Source organism: Maniola jurtina, chromosome 21, assembly GCF_905333055.1.
Source record: "Maniola jurtina chromosome 21, ilManJurt1.1, whole genome shotgun sequence".
Classification (NCBI taxonomy): Eukaryota; Metazoa; Arthropoda; class Insecta; order Lepidoptera; family Nymphalidae; genus Maniola; species Maniola jurtina.
In genome coordinates this window covers 7808269-7829596 of record NC_060049.1, presented here as the reverse complement: position 1 = coordinate 7829596, position 21328 = coordinate 7808269, and the positions used below count along the sequence as shown (strand labels likewise).

At 36.8% G+C, this 21328-nt stretch overlaps 1 protein-coding gene across 1 annotated transcript; it reads right to left on the bottom strand.

Annotated features, from left to right (window-relative positions):
- Positions 1–859: 859 nt before the first annotated feature.
- Positions 860–13627, bottom strand: LOC123876213 (guanylate cyclase soluble subunit beta-1). Its single transcript, XM_045922394.1, has 15 exons — positions 13487–13627; positions 10004–10045; positions 9835–9908; positions 9575–9675; positions 8830–8948; positions 8239–8394; positions 7245–7398; positions 6219–6373; positions 5247–5378; positions 4666–4748; positions 4077–4247; positions 3074–3311; positions 2512–2649; positions 2038–2195; positions 860–1450 (listed from the first exon to the last, which is right to left on the bottom strand). Exons 2-15 carry the CDS (start codon positions 10004–10006, stop codon positions 1330–1332), a joined length of 1803 nt encoding a protein of 600 aa, XP_045778350.1. The 5' UTR covers positions 10007–10045; positions 13487–13627; the 3' UTR covers positions 860–1329.
- Positions 13628–21328: the final 7701 nt, after the last annotated feature.

The window sequence follows — 21328 nt, the reverse complement described above, 5'->3', positions numbered from 1 at the left end:
GACATTCAATCATATTTTATTTCCATTGATATTTGATAAGAATCTCAGTTTGACTAGAGACAAATTAGAATATTAGATAACAGTTATTAAAATATTTCGTTTTATACCAGATATGATTAGTTAATAAAGTGTAAAGTGACTAGAAAAATAATAACAGCAATAAATAGTAATAATATCCAAATTCTTACTCACTAACATTAATAAATTATGAGATTAGGCCCTTTTATAGATAGGCCTTCAAGAAATAGGTTTCTTTGCTATAATTATTGGATAAATATAAATAAATTACGACATTTAGAATCTTTAACTGTAAAAACCAACGCTCTACTGAATCATTTACAGAACATTGATACACATCTTAATAAGCATCAGGTGGTAGTTAAAACATAATGATCTATCTCTTACTAGGTACTCTCTTAATTTTTAAGATGGTTTAAAAAAAAGTGAAATCTTTGAAGCACTCTAGTATCATTTTTAAACTATCTAATACACAGAGATAAAATATATCAAGTTAATATTTGGTTCAAAGGGATACAAAGCGCTAGTATATTTGGTACATTATTAACAGGGCTCTCTCCGTCACTCGTTTCATACAATCGTAATTCCAATTTCATTTGAATATTAAGCAACCAAAGTCCATGAAATATTGCACACATATTTTAGAAACTAATATCTGTGTCTGTGGTGTTTTAGATTTTTCTAAAAATATGTAGTTTTAAAATCACAGGGGCTCAAAGATTTGTATGAAAATTATTAAGACCGCGTAACTTTGAAACCAAATATTTTAACAGAAATCTGGAAAACCACAGACATAGATTTCTAGAATATGTGTGCAAAATTTCATGGACTTTGGTTGCTTAATATTCAAATGAAATTAGAACTACGATTGTATGAAACGAGTGACGGAGAGAGCACTCTTAAGGGCACACCACGTTTCTTAAATGCGCCGTTGACGCGCGTTTTAGAAACGTGCGTCGACGGCGCGCTTCTATACTAGAAAGCAGTTTATTGTCGTTTGTATCGAAACACACGCGCGTTAGCATCGCGTTTGTATCGATTCAAACGCGCGACACCGGCGCGTCTGTATCGCTACACACGCGCGACTGTATCGATTCAAACGCGTGTTAGAATTTATACAGGTCTGCAAAGATCTACAGGCTGCGTCTGACTCGCGTGCGTATCGCGATTGTATCGTTACAAACGCGCGTCAACGGTGCGTTTAAAAAACGTGGTGTGCAGGCTCTTGAATGTTATATTTGGTATGATAACAGACTTTGTGATAGTTCCAATGCTTAATATTCTAAAGTGCAATATACTGATCTATAAGCTTTAAGCGTTCTTCCTTGTCAGGAACCACGTCTGCATGGGTTCAGCCTTTCCCTTCATGGAGACATGCCCGCGGTAGGTGAGCTCAAATTGATCATCGTGGTTATCTTCACGCATCAGGTAACTGAAAAAAAAAAATGATTAAGATAAGAATTGCCTACACAGGAGATCTGATCTGATCAGAAAGATCAGAATTGTTGTTTTTTTTTTTCAAGGCAGTAAAAATGATAAGCAGCGTTGGCCAGCTGATAGTTTTTTTCACTGTTTTTAAGGGGTCCGTACCTCAAAAGGAAAAACGGAGCCCTTACAGGATCACTTTGTTTGTCTGTCTGTCTGTCTGTGTGTCCGTCCGCCGTGTCTGTCAAGAAAACCTATAGGGTACTTCCCGTTGACCTAGAATCATGAAATTTGGTAGGTAGGTAGGTCTTATAGCACAAATACAAGAATAAATCTGAAAATCGCGAATTTCTGGTTACATCATTAAAAAAATTAAAATGTGTATCAATTTTCAAAGTAACATAACTATACCAAAAGGGGTATCATATGAAAGGGCTTTACCTGTACATTCTAAAACAGATTTTTATTTATTTTTATGAATAACAGTTTTTGATTTATCGTGCAAAATGTCGGAAAAATACCCGAGTACAGAACCCTCGGTGTGCGAGTCCGACTCGCACTTGGCTGGTTTTTTTAATGTTGTGATCATCATACCTGTAAGTATCCTCGCTGACATTGATGGTCCCCGGGACACCAGTAGTCTCGCACCGACTTGTCAGGTTCACTGTGTTACCGAAGAGACAATAACGTGGCATTCGGTGACCAATCACACCAGTTACCACTTCTCCAGAGTGGATACCGATTGTTATACCCTGTAGAAACAAATTAATGAATTAAAAAAACATAATAAATTGTAATTAAATGGTTTTTTTTTAATAGACTAGCGCACTTGGCTGCAATCAGACGTGCTGGCAAGTGATGATGTAGTAAACCAGGGTGGTTTACTATGAATTCGAAATGTTTTGCCATTAAAAAGAAATGTAGCCTAACCTAATCAAATAGATAGACATCACACAGATTGTATAAAACAATAATTAATCGATAGTTCTATATCATCGATTTCAGCATGAAAATATTAACGGCCCAGTAAATGTTTTGAGAAGAAATTCAAAAATGTTATGTACGTACCACTGGTTCGTCATCTACAGTAACTGTTCGAGAGAGATCCATCATTTCAAGAGCAAGCAGGGAAATGTGTTTAGCATGCGCCACTTTGTATTCAGGCAAACCAGATACCGCCATGTATTTGTCACCGACTGTTTCGACCTGAAAAGCATTGTAATTAGAAATCTTACTTATTTAACGTAATAATTTAGCTGATCGTGTTTATATAGAATTATCTAAAATCAAGTCCTGAGACAAAGTATTATTACTTATCTGGCATAAGTTCGTTGAGCAATATTCTCGAGAAATTCCGGTATGTATATGTGTGGTCATTTTGGAGCAGATTGGAGTTTATCTTGATCTAAAATCTGAATGAGCTTGGTAACCTGCACTGAAAAACGCAGAATTGGTAACTCAAAGGGAACAAATAGCACCAAGCAAGTTGCAGGGCGCACCTAGACGCAAGCGCCTTAAGATGAAGAAATATCTTCAAGTTACCAATTCCCAGCAGCAAAAGCTCATCGTTTCTGACCACGTCCACGCAAAGTCCAATTCTATCCATAGAGGTGGAGATAATGGTACCTACCTTGTATACATCAGGGTTCCGCTTCGGATCTGTAAGCACATCGAATGCTGTGTACAGATCGTTGAGCATCTTGACAATCTTCATGGCGCCTTTGTGGTCGATGTTCCTTGCACAGTAGTTGGCAAAGCCCACAATCCCACTGAACAGCAAAGTGACGGGGTCATACCGACGCGCGGGTACCGGGCGGCGATGACGAAGCTCGGTAGCTACGCTTATTGGTAGCACTGAGTATAGCAGTCTGAAAATACATTTTTTTAAATTCAGATACAAGTTAGCCCTTGACTGCAATCTCAACTGGTGGTAAGTGATGATTCATTCTAAGAGGGAAATTAACCTGGAAGGGTGGGGCAGTTTTCATCAAACCCTTTGATGTCTACACGGTCGGCATTAAAATTACGTTACATAACATTAGAAATAGAATGATTCCATTCCACGCGGGCATGATAGATAGATAGATAGAAAACTTTATTGCACACAAAAACACATGTAAAGGATCACAACACAGAAAGAAGAAAACAGAAAAAAACAATTGTGTGCAAAGGCGGCCTTATTGGTTGGAGCAATCTCTACCAGGCAACCTTTGCTGAGAGGAGAAGTGCTTTTAAGAGAAGGAATTTTTAAAAAGACTTATATATATACCTATCTTTAATATTGATGATGAATCATGATGTGTAGAGTAGTTAGATAAAGCTAGCTTTAAGTTTTTTTTGTAATATTTTCAATTAAAAAAAATAGAAAGGATTTCAAATAAATTTTTTTAAACGCACTTTGAATTGTCATTTTCCTGGTCCTCAAAAATTTTCAACTGTACGAAAGCATCGTGAGGAAACTTGCATGCCTGAGAGTTCTCCATAACGTTTTCAAAGGTTTGTGAAGCCTGCCAATCCGCACTTGGCCAGCCTGGTGGACAATAACCAAGCCTTTCTCATTCTGAGAGGGGACCCGTTCTCAGTAGTGAGCCGGCGATGGATTGATCATGATGAGGAAGAAGTAAGCAACTCACCTATCAGTTTTCTGTTTCTCAGCCTCCAACTCCCGGAAGGTCTGCTGAAGCTTATCAGTTAGAACCTCCAGATTTTGAGTCAGTTTATAATCAGCTTCGAACTGTTCAGACATTAGCACCAGATCCCTTGTGGCATCGTGGAGTGGAATATCCGAGATGCATAGTCCACGACTATAAAAATATAATCAACCATTTTTACTATCAAAATGTATAGGTGTAAAATAGAAAGAGAAATTGAGAAATACCTACCTATTATCAACGTACAGCTTAGACCAGTATTGCAGAAAATTGAGATTTTAACATATCGGTTCTCTATAACATAGCCTTCTATAAGGTTTTTGAAGAATTTTAAGGGTTTTTAAAAAAATCTGACGATGTGGCTTCAACACCCAGATTTTTCTAACTTTAGCCTGATTCATCTGTCGTTGTGTTTAGATCTACAACTTGTTGAGCAATTTGCAGTACTCAGACATAAAATGGCTTTATTGAGAATTATCAAAACATGAATAATCGTAAATTTTGAAAAAGTCTAGTTTTAGATAGTTTTCTAGAAAATATAGTTTTCTTACAACTGAAGCTAGACACTTACCGAGTCAAATCGTCAAGATTAGTAACACTGGGGTAGCATTGGAAGACCACCACGTCTGTATCTGGTATGTAAAGCATTTGACCCTGAGAAAGATAATGGATGTAATAAACCTGCATGTCTTAATAGAGCTATAATTACTAGTAAAATAAAAGGATCGCTTGACATTCACTGTAATAACTTAAGTTTAGGAAAATTATACTTTAAAATATGAAAATATAAATATTGTTTAACTCATGTGTTTGTCGGAGTAAGCCGGATTAGTTAAGAACCCATCTAGGGTCCTAATTCAATGGGTCTCGCGACCCAACGCTAGTAACAATCAACGACAAGAGACGCGTCGCGAGTAGAAGCCCATTTAAAAAGTAACTGGAATGGGTTCATATTCATATTCGTCGGACATACTCCGACAAAGACGTGAGTTAGGCTCCGCCATATATATTGTCATAATAATTTGAAATATTATCACAGATTTAAATGATAAAATCTTAAGCTTAATAAGCTGGACATAGATAGGAGTTTCGAGTAAAAACTACCACACCCGGTCCTCAGGCTTCCTCATCCATCCATTTTTACGCAATTACCTTTAAACGCAATGAAGCAATTTCTTCATGAGGATCCGTGACAGTCATTTCCTCAGATTTAGTCTTCAATACGTAAACAGTATTGATATGCGCCAGAACATTAGCAAATGTCATCTCTAAATGTGGACGGACCTGAAAATAGTAAGGTATCAAGGTAAAATAGGATCAGACCAGAGATTTATCATTACAGAATGTAACCAGAATGCTAACAAAAACTTAGCGATAGTAATACACTTCTCTCTCTTGTAGTTTCAGTGATTTAGTATTTTTCGAACCCGCATTGTATAGCGTGCAAAACTCGGGTCAATGCCCCACTTACGTCGTTACTACGCGTACTTGACTTCGAGTGACCAATTAACAGAACGAACTCGTTGCCCTCTAGCGTCAGTCAGATGTTTTGCAGTATATTGTTTTTTAATTTTTAAATTAATTTTAAATTAATTACAGGATTTTTGAATTTGTTTTTCATATTTTTTTTATGGTATCTTATCAGTAATCATCAGCACTATTAGAGCTTGTCTATTTTGAAATGACGCGCCTACCACCGCAATTAACATATCACTACCTACACAAAATTATGTAGTTGGGCGCGTTATTTCAAAATAGACAAGCTCTACCTGTCTTATTTTTGCTAGCGTTCTGGTTACATCACACTAATATTATAAAGGCGAAAGTTTGTATGTGTGTGTGTGTGTATGTATGTTTGTTACTTCTTCACGCTAAAACTACTGGACGGATTGGGCTGAAATTTAGAATGGAGATAGATTATACTCTGGATTAGCACATAGGCTACTTTTTATCCAGAAAAATCAAAGAGTTCCCACGGGATTTTTAAAAAACTACATCCACGCGAACGAAGTCGCGGGCATCAGCTAGTCCTCTATAAAATCCAAACCCCTGCCAGGAAATATTTTTGAGGTGAAGGCAGTAGAGTTGTGAATAAGAAGATTAGTGAGTTTACAGGTCTCTTACCGTCTCCAATACATCAGTGATCTTGCACCCAGGTCGTGTAACTCTCGGAAGCAGACGGGATACGGTGCGTCCGGCTTGTACTATGTTCAGCTCACGATCAAACATCAGGTGGAAAGGAAACACTCGACAGAATGTTGACGGACTGACCTTTGGTTCTGAAAAATGGGACAACCACTGATGATTTGATAAATAATTTTCAGTAATATCACAAAACAAAATATATTAGTACCTAGTGGCGTTTTTGCATGTACATTTCTTAACTGATTATACTTGAAAAATGTGCTATTCACCAAGTAGTAGCTAACAAGTGTAAATTAAAAATTTATAACACCCCCGACAAGTCAAGGTTAATAAGTCCGTAGGGGGGTGATGTAGAGGCATGCAGCCTCTTTTAAGACCGGCAGCTGCAAAGTGTGTTGCTTTCTTCGCAGCTGCCGGTCTTAAAAGAGGCTGCATGCCTCTACACAGTAACTAGAAAAGAGCTGATAACTTTAAAACGGCTGAACCGATTTTCTTGGATTATAGCTAAGAACACTCTCGATCAACTTACCTTTTAAACAAAAAAAAAAAACTAAATTAAAATCGGTTCATTAGTTGAGGAGTTACGATGCCACAGACAGATACACAGATACACACGTCAAACTTAGAACACCCCTCTTTTTGGGTCGGGGGTTAATAAAAGGTTTTTACTTTGAGAAATAAGCAATTATTTTGTGTAGTAAAAAACCTTGATATCAAGCGAAAAGTACAGAACAAGAACAGCTATATCACTAAAGTGACACTTTGGACGAGATAATTCAAAAAATACTTATTCTAAAAATACTTAATAGGTAATGATTACGTCTAAAATTAATATTATACCAGTAGAAAGCAAATAAAGTTTAACAGTTAAAATTTTGAAATAAAATCATTTCAGATTGGCTAATATTTTCTTAATCAAAACAGAGGGAATATCATAATGTGATTATCTATGTATTGTACGTACGATTTTGACAGAATATAAGGTAGGTATTTGGTAAATCTTACCAAGTGACAGAGTTTCAATCTCGGCAATCTCTGGTACAGATACCCGTCCAGGATTGGATGTCTCCGTGATGAGGAACTGGACATGATCACATTCCTCCTTTGTCTTCAAAATGTCTACTTGTACTTCCGTCTTGTGAAGCTTGCTGGTCACCGTCTGAAATACATTGAAGTTAAATGATATATCCAGAAGCGAAATTTTACTAGTGGATTGTAAAGTATTTATACTTATGCGAGTAAAATAAGTAGTCCAATTGGAACAAAAGCCATATGAGGGCATTGTACATAACTCAAAATTTAAAAAACCCCAGACACAAAAACCTCTATAAGAAAACTAGAAAAGAGCTAATAACTTTCAAACGGCTGAACCGATTTTCTTCGATTATAGCTAAGAACACTCTCGATCAAGCCACCTTTCAAACAAAAAAAAAACTAAATTAAATCGGTTCATTCGTTTAGGAGCTACGACGCCACAGACAGATACACAGACACATAAGTTTGACACACGTCAAACTTATAACACCCCTCTTTTTGGGTCGGAGGTTAAAAAACAAATAATAATATCAGCCTGGCCTGTTTAATCCTTTCAAACCACCATTTTGTAACTTCATACTGAACTACTGGTTTTGCGATGACTATTAACAATTATTATTGTCTTAAGAATACTAAATCTGTAAAGCCTTTGATGGTTCTTCTGGATCATTTGTTTTTCACTAAGAGTTACTTTAATAAGACTGAAACTTCGTAAGAGAAGGGGAAGATTCAGCTGCCCAGAAATCCATGATAAAGCGTATAAAATAACAATTTAATCGCCAACTTTTCTAATGAAATTTGACCGCACAACATATACTTAATTTGGCCATTCCATTGTTACTTTGTACCTATGCGTAACATTTCTGGATTAGTCTTTTTGTGTTTTTGGGGTTCTTCTTATTTATTACTATTAATTAATTTTATTTAAAAATACCAAGTACATGAAAAACAACTTTGCACTCACCTTTACAATCCCGATAACAATATGCTCCAAGCCAGGCCTGTCCGAATAGTAATGCAGAACCAGAGCCCCATCTTCAGGTCTCTCGGTACAACGGAATGATGGAGCACGCATACCAGGGTACAGAGTGCCAAGGTGATCATGTAGACCATCCAAGTTCTGTAGAATTTATAGGTGCTGAGCTGATATTATAATCGTAATGTTATACTTATGAGCAACTAAAATTCTTGAGAAAAATAAATTCTATAAAAAAATAACCAAATTAAATAACTTAAATTAATAAAATTAAATAGAAAATAGGATTAGGGCCAGCGATGGGATGATTATGATCATGGATAAGAAACAGATGGAGTGGCAGATATCTTAAATAGGTATACTTCTACTAATCACTACATAGTATAAAACAAAGTCGCTTCCCTGTCTGTCTGTCCCTATATATGCTTAGATCTTTAAAACTACGTAACGGATTTTGATGCAATTTTTTTTAATAGATAGAGTGATTCAAGAGGAAGGTTTATATGTATAATACATGCATCCTAAATCCACGCGGGCGTAGCTGCGGGCATCAGCTAGTATTCATATATTAAACTCTACCTGTAAGAAATCACGCGGCGTAGCTCCAAGAACTTGAAGAATCTTATCGTATCCGGAGTCTTGACAAAATTCAAAGAAAGTCATGCCAAAGAGCTCCAAGATAGCGTCTGCAGGTTTTTCTGTAAAATAATTTTGTGTGTTATGGATTGAACATTTTTTTCTTTCTAAAGTTCTCAAATGTGTATAAGTCTGCCAATTCGCACTTGGCCTATGACCTTTGAACTATGGAATTGTCTATGGCCGTAGACTATGACCAAACCCTTCTCATTCTGAGAGGAGAACAGTGATCAGTAGTGCGCCGGTAATGAGTTGATCATGATGATTTTTTTCTGATTCTGAGAGACCCGTTCTCAGCAGTGAGCCGGCGATGGGTTGACCATGATAATTCAAAGTAAGTAATGATCTAAACTAATTAAGTCTTTCGAGGTTTGACTTAAGAGGAATTCACTCGACGCGGACGGTCGCCCGTCGGTTACCTAAATATATTTAATATTATTGTTGCTTTTTAATATTGTTGTTGTTTAATATTATTATTGTTGTTTATAATATTATTGTTGCTATCCCTATCTCTCCTGGTTCGTACATTCTCGGTACTAGCTCGGTACATTCGTGAAAACCAATTCAAATTGATGTGGATGGATTGCCTGGATTTATGGTGTTCTTGCTGCGACAGTGAATTTTTGAGACATGCTTGCCTAACATTAAAAATACCTATAGGTACGTAATAAGGTAGGTAGGTACTTACCCAAAATCTCAACAGCAGCTGTTATAAGATTATACGTAATCTCATCCTCGTATATCTGTCGTACAAGGAAAGAACCCTCCATAGCCACTTCTGCCTTTTTCCTGAAATCACGTAATTCAAATTTTTAGGGTTCCGTACCTCAAAAGGAAAAACGGAACCCTTATCCGGATCACTTTGTTGTCTGTCTGTCTGTCCGTTAGAGCCTAAATAAGTACCTATCGTTATAAATGGTAGATCGATGTGGTACTGTTTCGACTTACTTGATTCTTTCCCATATTTCCTCGCCATAGGTTTTCGTCACCAACAATTCTAAAGCATAGTTGACAAATCCGTACTGCAATGAATTATTTTAATGTTTATTACACCTCTACAAAATATCTTGTTCATAAAATATAGTCTTCTTGGTATACATTGTAATCTAAAGCTTACCATTTTTTAAGATATTATTTTGTACAAGTAGTTCCCCTGAATCTGCAAGAATTGTATAAAATATTAAGTAAGTATTGTAAGTAATCTTGATTTATCTGAGATTAGCTCTTATTCGCGATTATATCACAAAGCCTTATAATAGTACAATTATGATAGAACTTCACTTACAGGTAAGTTCGTTTAATCATTAATTAGAGCCTATTAGATTATTTTGATTACGATTTAGAAGAATTACTAATTCGAAAGCTTAGTAATGACTAATGAACTGAAATCGAAACACCTTATCTAGTTACAAGTGTAAATTAAAAATTAATAACACCCCCGACAAGTGAAGGTTACAGTAACTAGAAAAGAGCTGATAACTTTCAAACGGCTAAACCGATTTTCTTGGATTGTAGCTAAGAACACTCTCGATCAAGCCACCTTTCAAACAAAAAAACTAAATTAAAATCGGTTCATTAGTTTAGGAGCTACGATGCCACAGACAGATACACAGATACACACGTCAAACTTATAACACCCCTCTTTTTGGGTCGGGGGTTAAAAATCAAACTGAGTTGGTATACATTGTAGTACCCAGTATAGTACGCGGCAGGTCGAGATGGCAATCGGGGTATGAGGTGGGGGGGACACCAATTCGACCTGTCGCGTCCTACTACAATAGATACCTACCTTACTCTTTCTTGGTTTACCTAAGTAATGAAAAATATTCAGCGTGTTTAAAATTGCCAGTAGGCTACCGAGTCATAAGAAAAAGAAAATATAAATCCTTGTTCCATAGGGCAGACAATTCTATTTTCTTGCAATAACTTTGGAGTGGCAATATTGCAATTTTCACAATGCTCTCGAGAGAAACCGCTCTTCCGAACAAACGATTCATTTATAAAGGCTTGAACAGATGACGTATCATGCGGCGGCTCCTAGAAGTTGACTTCTAGAAGGACATTCTTATCAGGGTCTATAGCAAACGGGTTCACTTGGTCATGTGATCCGAGAATATAATTATAATACATGCGGAACTCTTTTGACGGCATTCGTCTTACTGAACGGTTTTGTGAAAGAGAGAGAGAGATTGGAGTTTACGGGAAAGAAAGAGAGGCGAATTATTAAATTTTAGGCTTCAGTGCTGTGCGAGCTGAATTGTACTCCAAGGCATTGTAGCAAGTCGCTATTTATCTAAACGTTTTTTTAAGGAATGATCCTTATGTACTTGGAAGTATATTACCAAACTAGCTGATGCCCGCAGCTTCGCCCGCGTGGATTTAGGGTCTGAAATCCCGTGGGAAAGTAGTCACAAAGTTCCTCTATCGATTAAAAAAAAATTACGCAAATCGGTTCAGAAATCTCGGAGATTTCGGTGTACATAGGAAGAAAAACACAACTCCCTTTTTGAAAATCGGTTAAAAAAGTAGCCTATGTTACTCCCTGATCAATCCTCTACTTGTCTGTGAAAACCCCGTCAAAATCGGTCCAGCCGTTCCGAAGATTAGCCTTTTCAAACAGACAGACAGACAGACAGACAGACAGACAGACAAAAATTTTAAAAACGTGTGATTCAATGTTGGTATCGTTCAAATAACCATATGAGCTTAATATGAGGTAGTTATTTCGAAATTACAGACAGACACTCCAATTTTATTTATTAGTAAGTATAGATGTGTCGATAAATCACCTACGACGGTACAAGGTAAGTGCTCTTTTTATCTGAAACGAACTATACTCCATGGTTTGTGAAGGTGTCCGTAAGAAACTTGCTATATTGTATACACGTTTTGTTACCTATGTGAAACATTCAGACATACTGCTGCCATCGTGCATAAAAATCTACGCGCAGTGTCTGTCTAGACCTTTAGGGCCGGCGCACATATGGCGGAGCGCAGCGCAGAGCATTTTTCACAGTCAAAATATTATCGACATTGTCTTCATTGAAATAATATCTAAAATCAATTCTGCATCCGTGCGGATACTCGCGCAGTTCCGCGCTTGCTCGCGCATTCTCTGGTACAAATTCGCGTAATGTGTCACGCGATTAGAAAACTTCGCGAGCATGCTCTGCGCTGCGCTCCGCCATAATATTATGTGCGCCGGCCCTTATAGTGCCATTGTTACGAGCAGGATAAAGCATGAGATTTTCATTGATAAGGCTTTATGATTTGTCGAGCTAAATTCTTTCTATTCTCTAAATAAATTCCAATTTCTTTCCTGGTTTAATTCTAATAAATTGAATAATTTTGTTTGCGTTAATCGTTACATCAATTATTTAGATGACACTTTGGGAAATATTTTTTCAAACCCTTATAGCAAGGTTATTATCACCAATAGACGTCCAGTGTTGGACTGGAGGTCTTTTGTAGGGACTTCCACACGCCATTGTCTAGCTCCGCCTGTGATTCCCTGCATGGACAAATGACATCATGCGAGTCCCATCGTATGATGTCGTTTGTTCACTTATTGGAGAGCTGTGCTGCATTGCACTTTCTGGGACGAAGTCGCCATTTCGCAGCCTGGTTGGGACCCCAACATCTAGGACTTTTTCGAACGATGTGACCATCCATAGATGTGACCCACGTCAATCCAGCAACACGTTGAACTATGTATATTGGTTACTCTAGTACGTTTCTCCGATTTGATCGCGTAGAGAAACTCTATTGCAAGCCCAAAGTTAAATCAATATCAATTAAGTAATCTTGAGATTTTTCATGTTTATTTTCAAAAAATTAAAAGGTGTAATGGTATTTTGCATTGACTTAATTTATTACTTCTTTGGCATTTGTTCTCCATTTTCACGTTTGCATTACAGTTTACGAATACCAAGCGCCATCTTTGGAAATATGGAAATACTATTATGTAAAACAAAGGTTGTGCGGGATTGGAAGGCAGCTTATCTAGTTCGCACTTCTATAAGTACAGTCCAACAAGGCTCTTTTGGCACTTGAGTGAGGGCGCAGTTGACGCTTTAACCTGATATAGCGAACTATTGCAATGTTCATAACAAATGCGTTTCTCTAGATGGCGACTTTAGTTCCGATTTTGGCCACGCGCCAAAAGAGCCTTATACAAGGTTTTCATGTAGCTGTAGAAGAGAAAACTCTACAAACTATTTGACAACAGATGGCGTTACTTGTATTTTGTGCGTGAAAATTTCAATAGGCGCAGTTGATAAAATATCTGCTTTCATTGGAAATGTTTATTGAATTAATTTTAAATCTAAAAATAGGTTATTATAACGAAGATAAAGTTGTTTAAATTAGCAAAATATACAGGCACCTAAATAATGTGTACTTATTTTTCATAATGGTATTTTTATCTAATAACTAAATAACTTATTTAATTAATGGAATAGATATAACTAGACATTTTATACACAGTTAAACTAGATTTAAATCATACAAAAATGAATAACTACAGTTTTGTTTTCGTATTCATCAAAGTTTGCTGAAACACCAAAAAATTAGGGCATAAAATAGAAATAACAGGTCTTACCTTTTATTTTTCACTTTATATGCACCGGGTTTGAAATTTTCACAGTTTTCCGCACTGAAGCCATATATTTATGGTTACGTTGTGTTTGTTTTTACTTAGGCCGTGAATTACGCTCTCTATACGTAACTGCACGCACCAGCAGTTTGGCGCAAACTGCCGTACCAATCCTGAATAACCACAGATTATAATCACAAAATTTTCACATACAAAATCTTTCCAATAAAATAAGTTGTCATTGTACTATACGGTTAAATTTGAAGATTAAGCTTAAACTGGCAATGTGATAATATTTTTCTATAAAACTTTGGTAATCTATTTAATTTTCAGAAAACATTTTTTTCAGTCCGCTAGTGACATCTAGCAGAGTTTTCCTTAACCATAGCTATGCGCTATTCCTCACTAGATGTCGTTAAAAGGCTGTTTTCACTTTTCAGTGCCTCCAAATGAAAATTTCCGAGAAATACTTGACATCAACTAAGTAATATAAGACGCAAGTAAATTAATTATCAAAATAAATATTTAGAAACAAAACTTAATTTATTTATCGATGACAAAGTAAATAACAGGAAATTCTTTGATGCGCCTTTCTAGGTCAGTTCTAAAAAAGTTCTAATATTAATTTTCGGATAGATATTATTGAAACTTTTACTCAAATGTTCATCCCCTATTAAGCCCCTATTTAACTCACTTGGCGGTAGAATTTCTAAAAGTTCTGAACCAGGTTTCTTCATTTTTAATTAAGAGCCCCAATCCAATTTTCATTGATATAGGTTGAAGAACGACGGAGACGTTCCTTTCTTAGTGAGCGCCTAATCATAATCAGTCAGTCAGTCAGGACAAGTCTTGAAACCCAAATGCAGCAAAGTCAAAAGGAAGGGTTATGATTTTAGCAGTCTATGTATATATGTACCTATGTATGTATAATGTATACACTATACATGTATGTATGTATGTTTGTATCCAGATTCTGTGTGTTTCATCGTAGCGGCTAAACTACTGGGCCGATTTTAATGAATGAGGTGTCATTTTTTTTGCTGCTATTGTATCGAGTGGGATGTCAAATGAAAGAGGAGGAAATTCTGAGGTCATAAATGTAAATGTACTACAACATTAAAATATACCATGCGAGAGAAATCAATTTTACCATAATATTTCAGCGTTTATTAAGACGATCGCTGTCGGGTTTTAGTTTTCAACTTTATTAAATGTATAGGCATTCCGAACTAGTGGTAGATGCATTTGACTATTCAAAAGTATGTTTTTTTCTCTAGGAGAGGAAAATCCTCACATGGACATACTGCCGGACTCCTACCGACTAAAACCCCTCCTTTCTGCAAGCAATAATGTTCCCGCCTTGTAGGCCTATCAATACTGCCGCGGTATGACTCATTAACCCCCGACCCAAAAACAGGGGTGTTATAAGTTTGACGGGTCGTATCTGTGTATCTGTGTATCTGTCTGTGGCATCGTAGCCCTTAATCTAATGAACCGATTTTAATTTAGTTTTTTTTTGTTTGAAAGGTGGCTTGATCGAGAGTGTTCTTAGCTAGAATCCAAGAAAATCGGTTCAGCTGTTTGAAAGTTATCAGCTCTTTTCTAGTTACTGTAACCTTCACTTGTCGGGGGTGTTATAAATTTTTAATTTACACTTGTCTTTCTTTCAATTATGGCTTTCATATTATTATGGATTAGGTATAACCCCACTTCCTTTCCTCCTCCAACATTGAGCTTACGATTCAAAAGTACAAGGAAAAGTTTAATTGAATAAACATATTTTGAATTTTGAATAGAAGATAGAGGATTACTTATGGATTTTTCGTAATGTATTTTTCTGAACATCGCAAAGTCCATTAACGTTAGTAAGAGACAGCTTGTAGGTGCGGCCGATCCATTAAGGATGAATACTTTGCGAAGATGAAGTATGGAGCTTCATTAAAATTCATGAAGTGAACTTCCTTGCTGACACTTTTCTAGAGAGGAATGAAAAGTTTCCGCCATAAATTAATATTATTATAAGTTGTGATAAACTGTTTTTCAGTAAAAAATGGCAGAGAGGAGCTTAGTCGGCTGAAATTGAACTTTTTCTATCTGTCTTTGTCCGTACCTACTTACATTTATTGTTCATCAGTTTTGCTCTCGAAAAAAAGCATTCAAATCGGTCAAGAGCATTCTAAATGTGTGTGTGTGTGTGTGTGTGCATGTGTGCGTGCGTGCGTGCATGCGTGCGTGCGTGCGTGCGTGCGTGCGTGCGTGCGTGCGTGCGTGCGTGCGTGCGTTCCTGTGTGCGTGCGTGCGTGCGGGCGGGCGTGCGTGCGTGCGTGTGTGTGTGTGTGTGTGTAATAAAAAATTCTTATAATCTATAAAAAGAGAAACCAACTCACGCGATCGAGTAATTTAAGATTTTATGTGTATTAAAAGTATTGCAAGCAGCAAAGGAAAAACTTTTAAAGGAATATTTAAATACCAAAATTTCAGGTTTAAGTATAACTGTGTGCCTAGTGGGAGATTTTTAACCTATTCGATCGCGTAAAAGTTAACTGCGTTTTGTATGGAATTGAAACAGCGCCATCTTCTTGTCACTAGATGGCGCTGTTTCAATTCCATACAAAACGCAGTTAACTTTTACGCGATCGAATAGGTTAAAAATCTCCCACTAGGCACCCTGATTTAGATAGTCTACGAACTAGAGGCCTGTGACATGCTTTCGGACAGACAGACAGAAGTACAGACAAACAGACAGCAAGTGTCATTAATAGGGCTCTGTAGTCTGTTTTTACCCTTTTCGGTACGGAACCCCAAAAACTTAAATTCAAGACGAAGTCTAGACGAAAGCTAGCCTTAAATTATTATTGTTTAGTGAAACAAAAAAAAGAGATTTGCATAAAAATTACATTCAATTAATCAATCATCCTATCTCAGCACCGACTCACTGCTGACGACGAGTCTCCTCTCAGAATGAGAATGGCTTAGGCCGTAGTCCATCACACTGGCCAAGTGGATTGGCCAACTTCACAAACATTTGAGACAATTTTGGAAATCAGGCATGCAGGCTTCCCCACGATGTTTTCCTTCCGTTAAAACAAGTGATATTTAATTACTCATACATAAAAATAACTCCAGCAAGTGTAAATCAAAAATTTAGAACACCCCCGATAGGTAAAGGATACAGTAATTAGAAAAGAGCTGATAACTTTCCAACGGCTGAACCGATTTTCATATAGCTAAGAACACTCTCGATCTTTCAAACAAAAAAATAAATTAAAATCGGTTCATTAGTTTAGGAGCTACGATGTCACAGACAGATACACAGATACACGGATACACAGACACACATGTCAAACTTATGACACCCCTCTTTTTGGGTCGGGGGTTAAAAAGTAAGAGGTACGTACGTGCCCGGGATCGCACCCCCGACCTCGGATTAGGAGGCGGACGTCCTAACTCCAAACCACTACGCTATCAGATCACATTACACACACCTAATATCCAAAAGACAATCCGAAGTTTCTACCGTTTACATTGCTCGGGGACATGCGAAAAAGCAATTTGCGGTCCAGGTACTCAGCCTTGTTGTAATTTCCTACATGAAAATGAGATTTTTTTTAGGAAATCAGCCCAGTATCTCTTATTTTTTACTATTATATTTATATTAATACAATTAAATGTGTATTCTATCATCTATATAGTACCTAAATGCTAAAACTAGCTAATGCCCGCGACTTCATCCGCGTGGCCTTCATAAACTACAAACCCCTATCTTACCCCCTTAGATGATGAATTTTTAACCGACGTCCAAAAAAGGAGGAGGTTCTCAATTCGACGGAATCTTTTTTTTTTTAATCCCTTCTACGTCATAATAGCTATTTGCATGAACTTCAGCCTGAGCCATCCAGTTACTTTGTGCTGTGTGTTGATAGATCAGTCAGACAGCCAGTCACCTTTTCCGTTTTATATATTACTAGCTGATGCCCGCAGCTTCGCCCGCGTGGATTGGTCAGATCCCCTGCAGCATCAGGATTGAGGAGTTTGACTCCAATTTTTTTATGAAACAATGTCGCGAAGTTCCTCTATCGATTAAAAAAGAAATGACGCAAATCGGTTCAGAAATCTCGGAGATTTCGGTGTACATAAGTAGAAAAACACAACTCCCTTTTTGAAAGTCGGTTAAAAAAGTAGCCTATGTTACTCCCTGGTCAATTCTCTACTTGTCTGTGAAAACCCCTTTCAAAATCGGTCCAGCCGTTCCGAAGATTAGCCTTTTCAAACAGACAGACAGACAGACAGACAGACAGACAGACAAAAATTTTAAAAACGTGTGATTCAGTGTTGGTATCGTTCAAATAAACATATGAGCTTAATATGAGGTAGTTATTTCGAAATTCAGACAGACACTTCAATTTTATTTATTAGTATAGATATAGATTTAGATATGGATACCTGCGAAATAAATAGGTAAATATTGTAACAGTTAATGAGGCTTTTTGATGGGTTATTTGAACTGGCCCAGTTTTCCGGCGACTCTGTTAACTTGCCGCCAAAACACTCCACCCGGCTTTAATTACTCCGTTTTATGGGGAGACTAAGTAAATTGATTAATAAATCTTTTTTGTGGAAAACAATGAAATTGATACTGTAATAATTAATCGTTGCTTAATCTAATGCTTTATCTATACCAAGGTATATGTTTATATAACAGGTGGGAAGAATAATAGATAAATCCATCCAGAATTACGTTTAACAGGGCTCTCTCCGTCACTTACTCCATACAATCGTAGTCCCAATTTCATTTGAATATTAAGCAACCAAAGTCTATGAAATTTTGCAGACATATTTTAGAAACTAATATCTATTCCTGTGGTGTTTCAGATCTTTCTAAAAATATGTAGTTTTAAAATTACAGGGGCTTAAAGATTTGTATGTGAATTTTCAAGACCGCGTAACTTTGAAACCGAATATTTTAACGGAAATCTGGAAAACGACAGGCATAAATATTAGTTCCTGGAACGTTTCTACAAAATTCCATTGAGTATGATTGGTTAGTATTCCAATGAGAGACGAACTACGTTTGTATGGAGCGAGTGACGGAGAGACCCACAGAATAGAATATAACCCACATTGTAGGTATAAGTTATATAACTCGCCTACTCCTTCAAATGGCACAACCCAACTTTTTACGCTCCATACTTTTCACACAATGTAGAATTTTTATGACGTCATAAACGCCTAATGGTGTTTTCTTGACGTTATTTGTAGAGGGTTCCTTGGTAGGCGGTCACTAAAAATGTTACTCTACATTTTTAGTGTTAGGTCGATGTTTTATTGATTTAATTTTTGCTAGTTATTAACTAATATGAACCGACCAGTTCAAAGTTCAAACTCCATCAGTAGCATTATTGCCACTACTGGCTTATGCCCGCGACTTCGTCCGCGTGGATTTAGATGTAAGAATCCCGCGGGAACTCTCCGGGATAAAAAGTAGCCTATGCCACTTCCACGTCTTTAACTATACCCGTGCAAAAATTGCTCCGTTGCGGCATGATTGAAGGACAATTGAAGTGAAATTGTGGTTACATGATTAAAAAAAATTAAAATGTAATGCAATTTTCATAGTAAGATAACTATGCCAAGTCGGGTATCATAATATGAAAGGGCTTTACCTGTACATCCTAAAACAGATTTTTATTTATTTTTATGTATAACAGTTTTTGATTTATCGTGCAAAATGGTGGAAAAAATACCCGAGTACGGAACCCTCAGTGCGCGAGTCTGACTCGCACTTGGCCGGTTTTTTTATTAGTAAAGCCGTAATGTTTAACGTAAATAGTATTAGAAACTTGTGGAAAAATATTGCATGCTATGTGGAATGCAGCTTAATGAAATTTCTTGGCCGGCTGCAGTTGAAGCATGCAATGTCAATCGATGGTTTCAAGGATCGCTAAGTACTAGTTTTATTGTCCTCGGAAGTTCCTTACGTTCTTTTAAACTAAACTGCAATTTATGGTGGATGGTTTTCAAAATCAAATACTGGTCAGGGTTATATACCTATATTTATATAGGTACGCCATCTTTATTTTTTCTTCCTTTGAAAATTCATTCCGGTGGAATGAATGCCTTGGGTTATCGTTGGATAATCGTTAGATTGAGATCGGTAATTCCCAATAGCAGAAATCTTTGAACAAGCATTTTATGATTTTTTAGGGTCCCGTACCTCAAAAGGAAAAACGGAACCCTTATAGGATCACTTTGTTGTCTGTCTGTCTGTTTGCCTGTCTGTCTGTCTGCCTGTCTGTCTGTCTATCTGTCTGTCCGTCGTGTCTGTCAAGAAACCTATAGGGTACTTATGGTACTTCCCGTTGACCTAGAATTATGAAATTTGGCAGGTAGGTAGGTCTTATAACACAAGTACAGGAATAAATCCGAAAACCGTGAATTTGTGGTTACATCACAGAAAATAAATTAAAATGTGTTTCAATTTTCAAAGTAAGAAAAAAACTATACCAAGTGGGGTATCATATGAAAGGGCTTTATGTATACATTCTAAAACAGATTTTTATTTATGATAGTTTTTGATTTATCTTCCAAAATGTTGGAAAAAATAGTACGGAAGTAATAAGTAATAGTAAGTACGGAACTCTCAGTTCGCGAGTCTGACTCGCATTTGGCCGGTTTTTTACTAAGAATTAAATTAATAAGTACGATACAAGAAATGTAAATTTATTAGAATTATTTTCTCAAAGTTTCTGAATTTGCAACAATTATGCCAAATCTACAGCAAAGGTTCATAGTTTTTCAGACAATTGCAAATCACAATGCACTTAATAACTATGCAATAAACGTGCTATAACTCTGTACAGTATTAAAACTGAAAGAATACAGATTATTTCAATACTGGCAACCAAGCCCTCTTCAATATTTCCATTAAACTTTTTCCAATAATTGCAACAACCTTTTTAAATCAAGATAACCCCAAGGGAAACTATTTTTCCCATCATTGCAACTAATTCACTTGAAAATTGTCAAGTGCATAAGCTTTTCCGATGTTTGCAACTAATTTCACGTGGAAACTGTAAGAGCGGCTTGTAGTTGCTTGCTTCAGTTGAGTACTTCGATACACAGTTACTTGTGCAAACTCCTCAAGTTTCTAACATTTTGTGAGTTCTAGACGACTGTTGGAGTTGAGCTAGCTTAGAAATAGTCGAATAGATTCTTGACTCTAAATTTAGGTCTTTGCTAAACGAGGTTAACGAGAAACTTTACAAGGAAATCACTATACTATATCTATACTAATAAATAAAATTGAAGTGTCGTGTTTGTTTGAACGGGCTTATCTTCGAAATGGCTAAACCTATTTTGACGGGACTTTCATAGACAAGTAACCAAGGAGTAACATACTTTAGTAGGCTACTTTTATAACCGACTTTGAAAAATGGAGTTGTGTTTTTCTCCCTATGTACACTGATATCTCCGAGATTTCTGAACCGATTTGCGTAAGGGAACTTTGCGACATTGTTTCATAAAAAATTTGGATTCGAACTCCTCAATCCTGATGCTGCAGGGGACTGACCAATCCACGCGGGCGAAGCTGCGGGCATCATCTAGTCTATACTAATATTAAAAAGAAGTGTGTCAGTTTGTTTGTAGGAAGTAATCTCTGGAACCACTGAACCGATTTTGAAAATTCCCTCACCAGTAGAAAACTGCATTATTCTCGAGTTATATACCTAGGCTATATTTTATTTTCAAAAATTAGAGGTCCCTCCGAAAATTGTAATAGGCTACCAGTGTGAAGACCGAGCGGGTCGCTAGTTATGTAAAATACTATGAAGTGGAAAGATTTGTTTC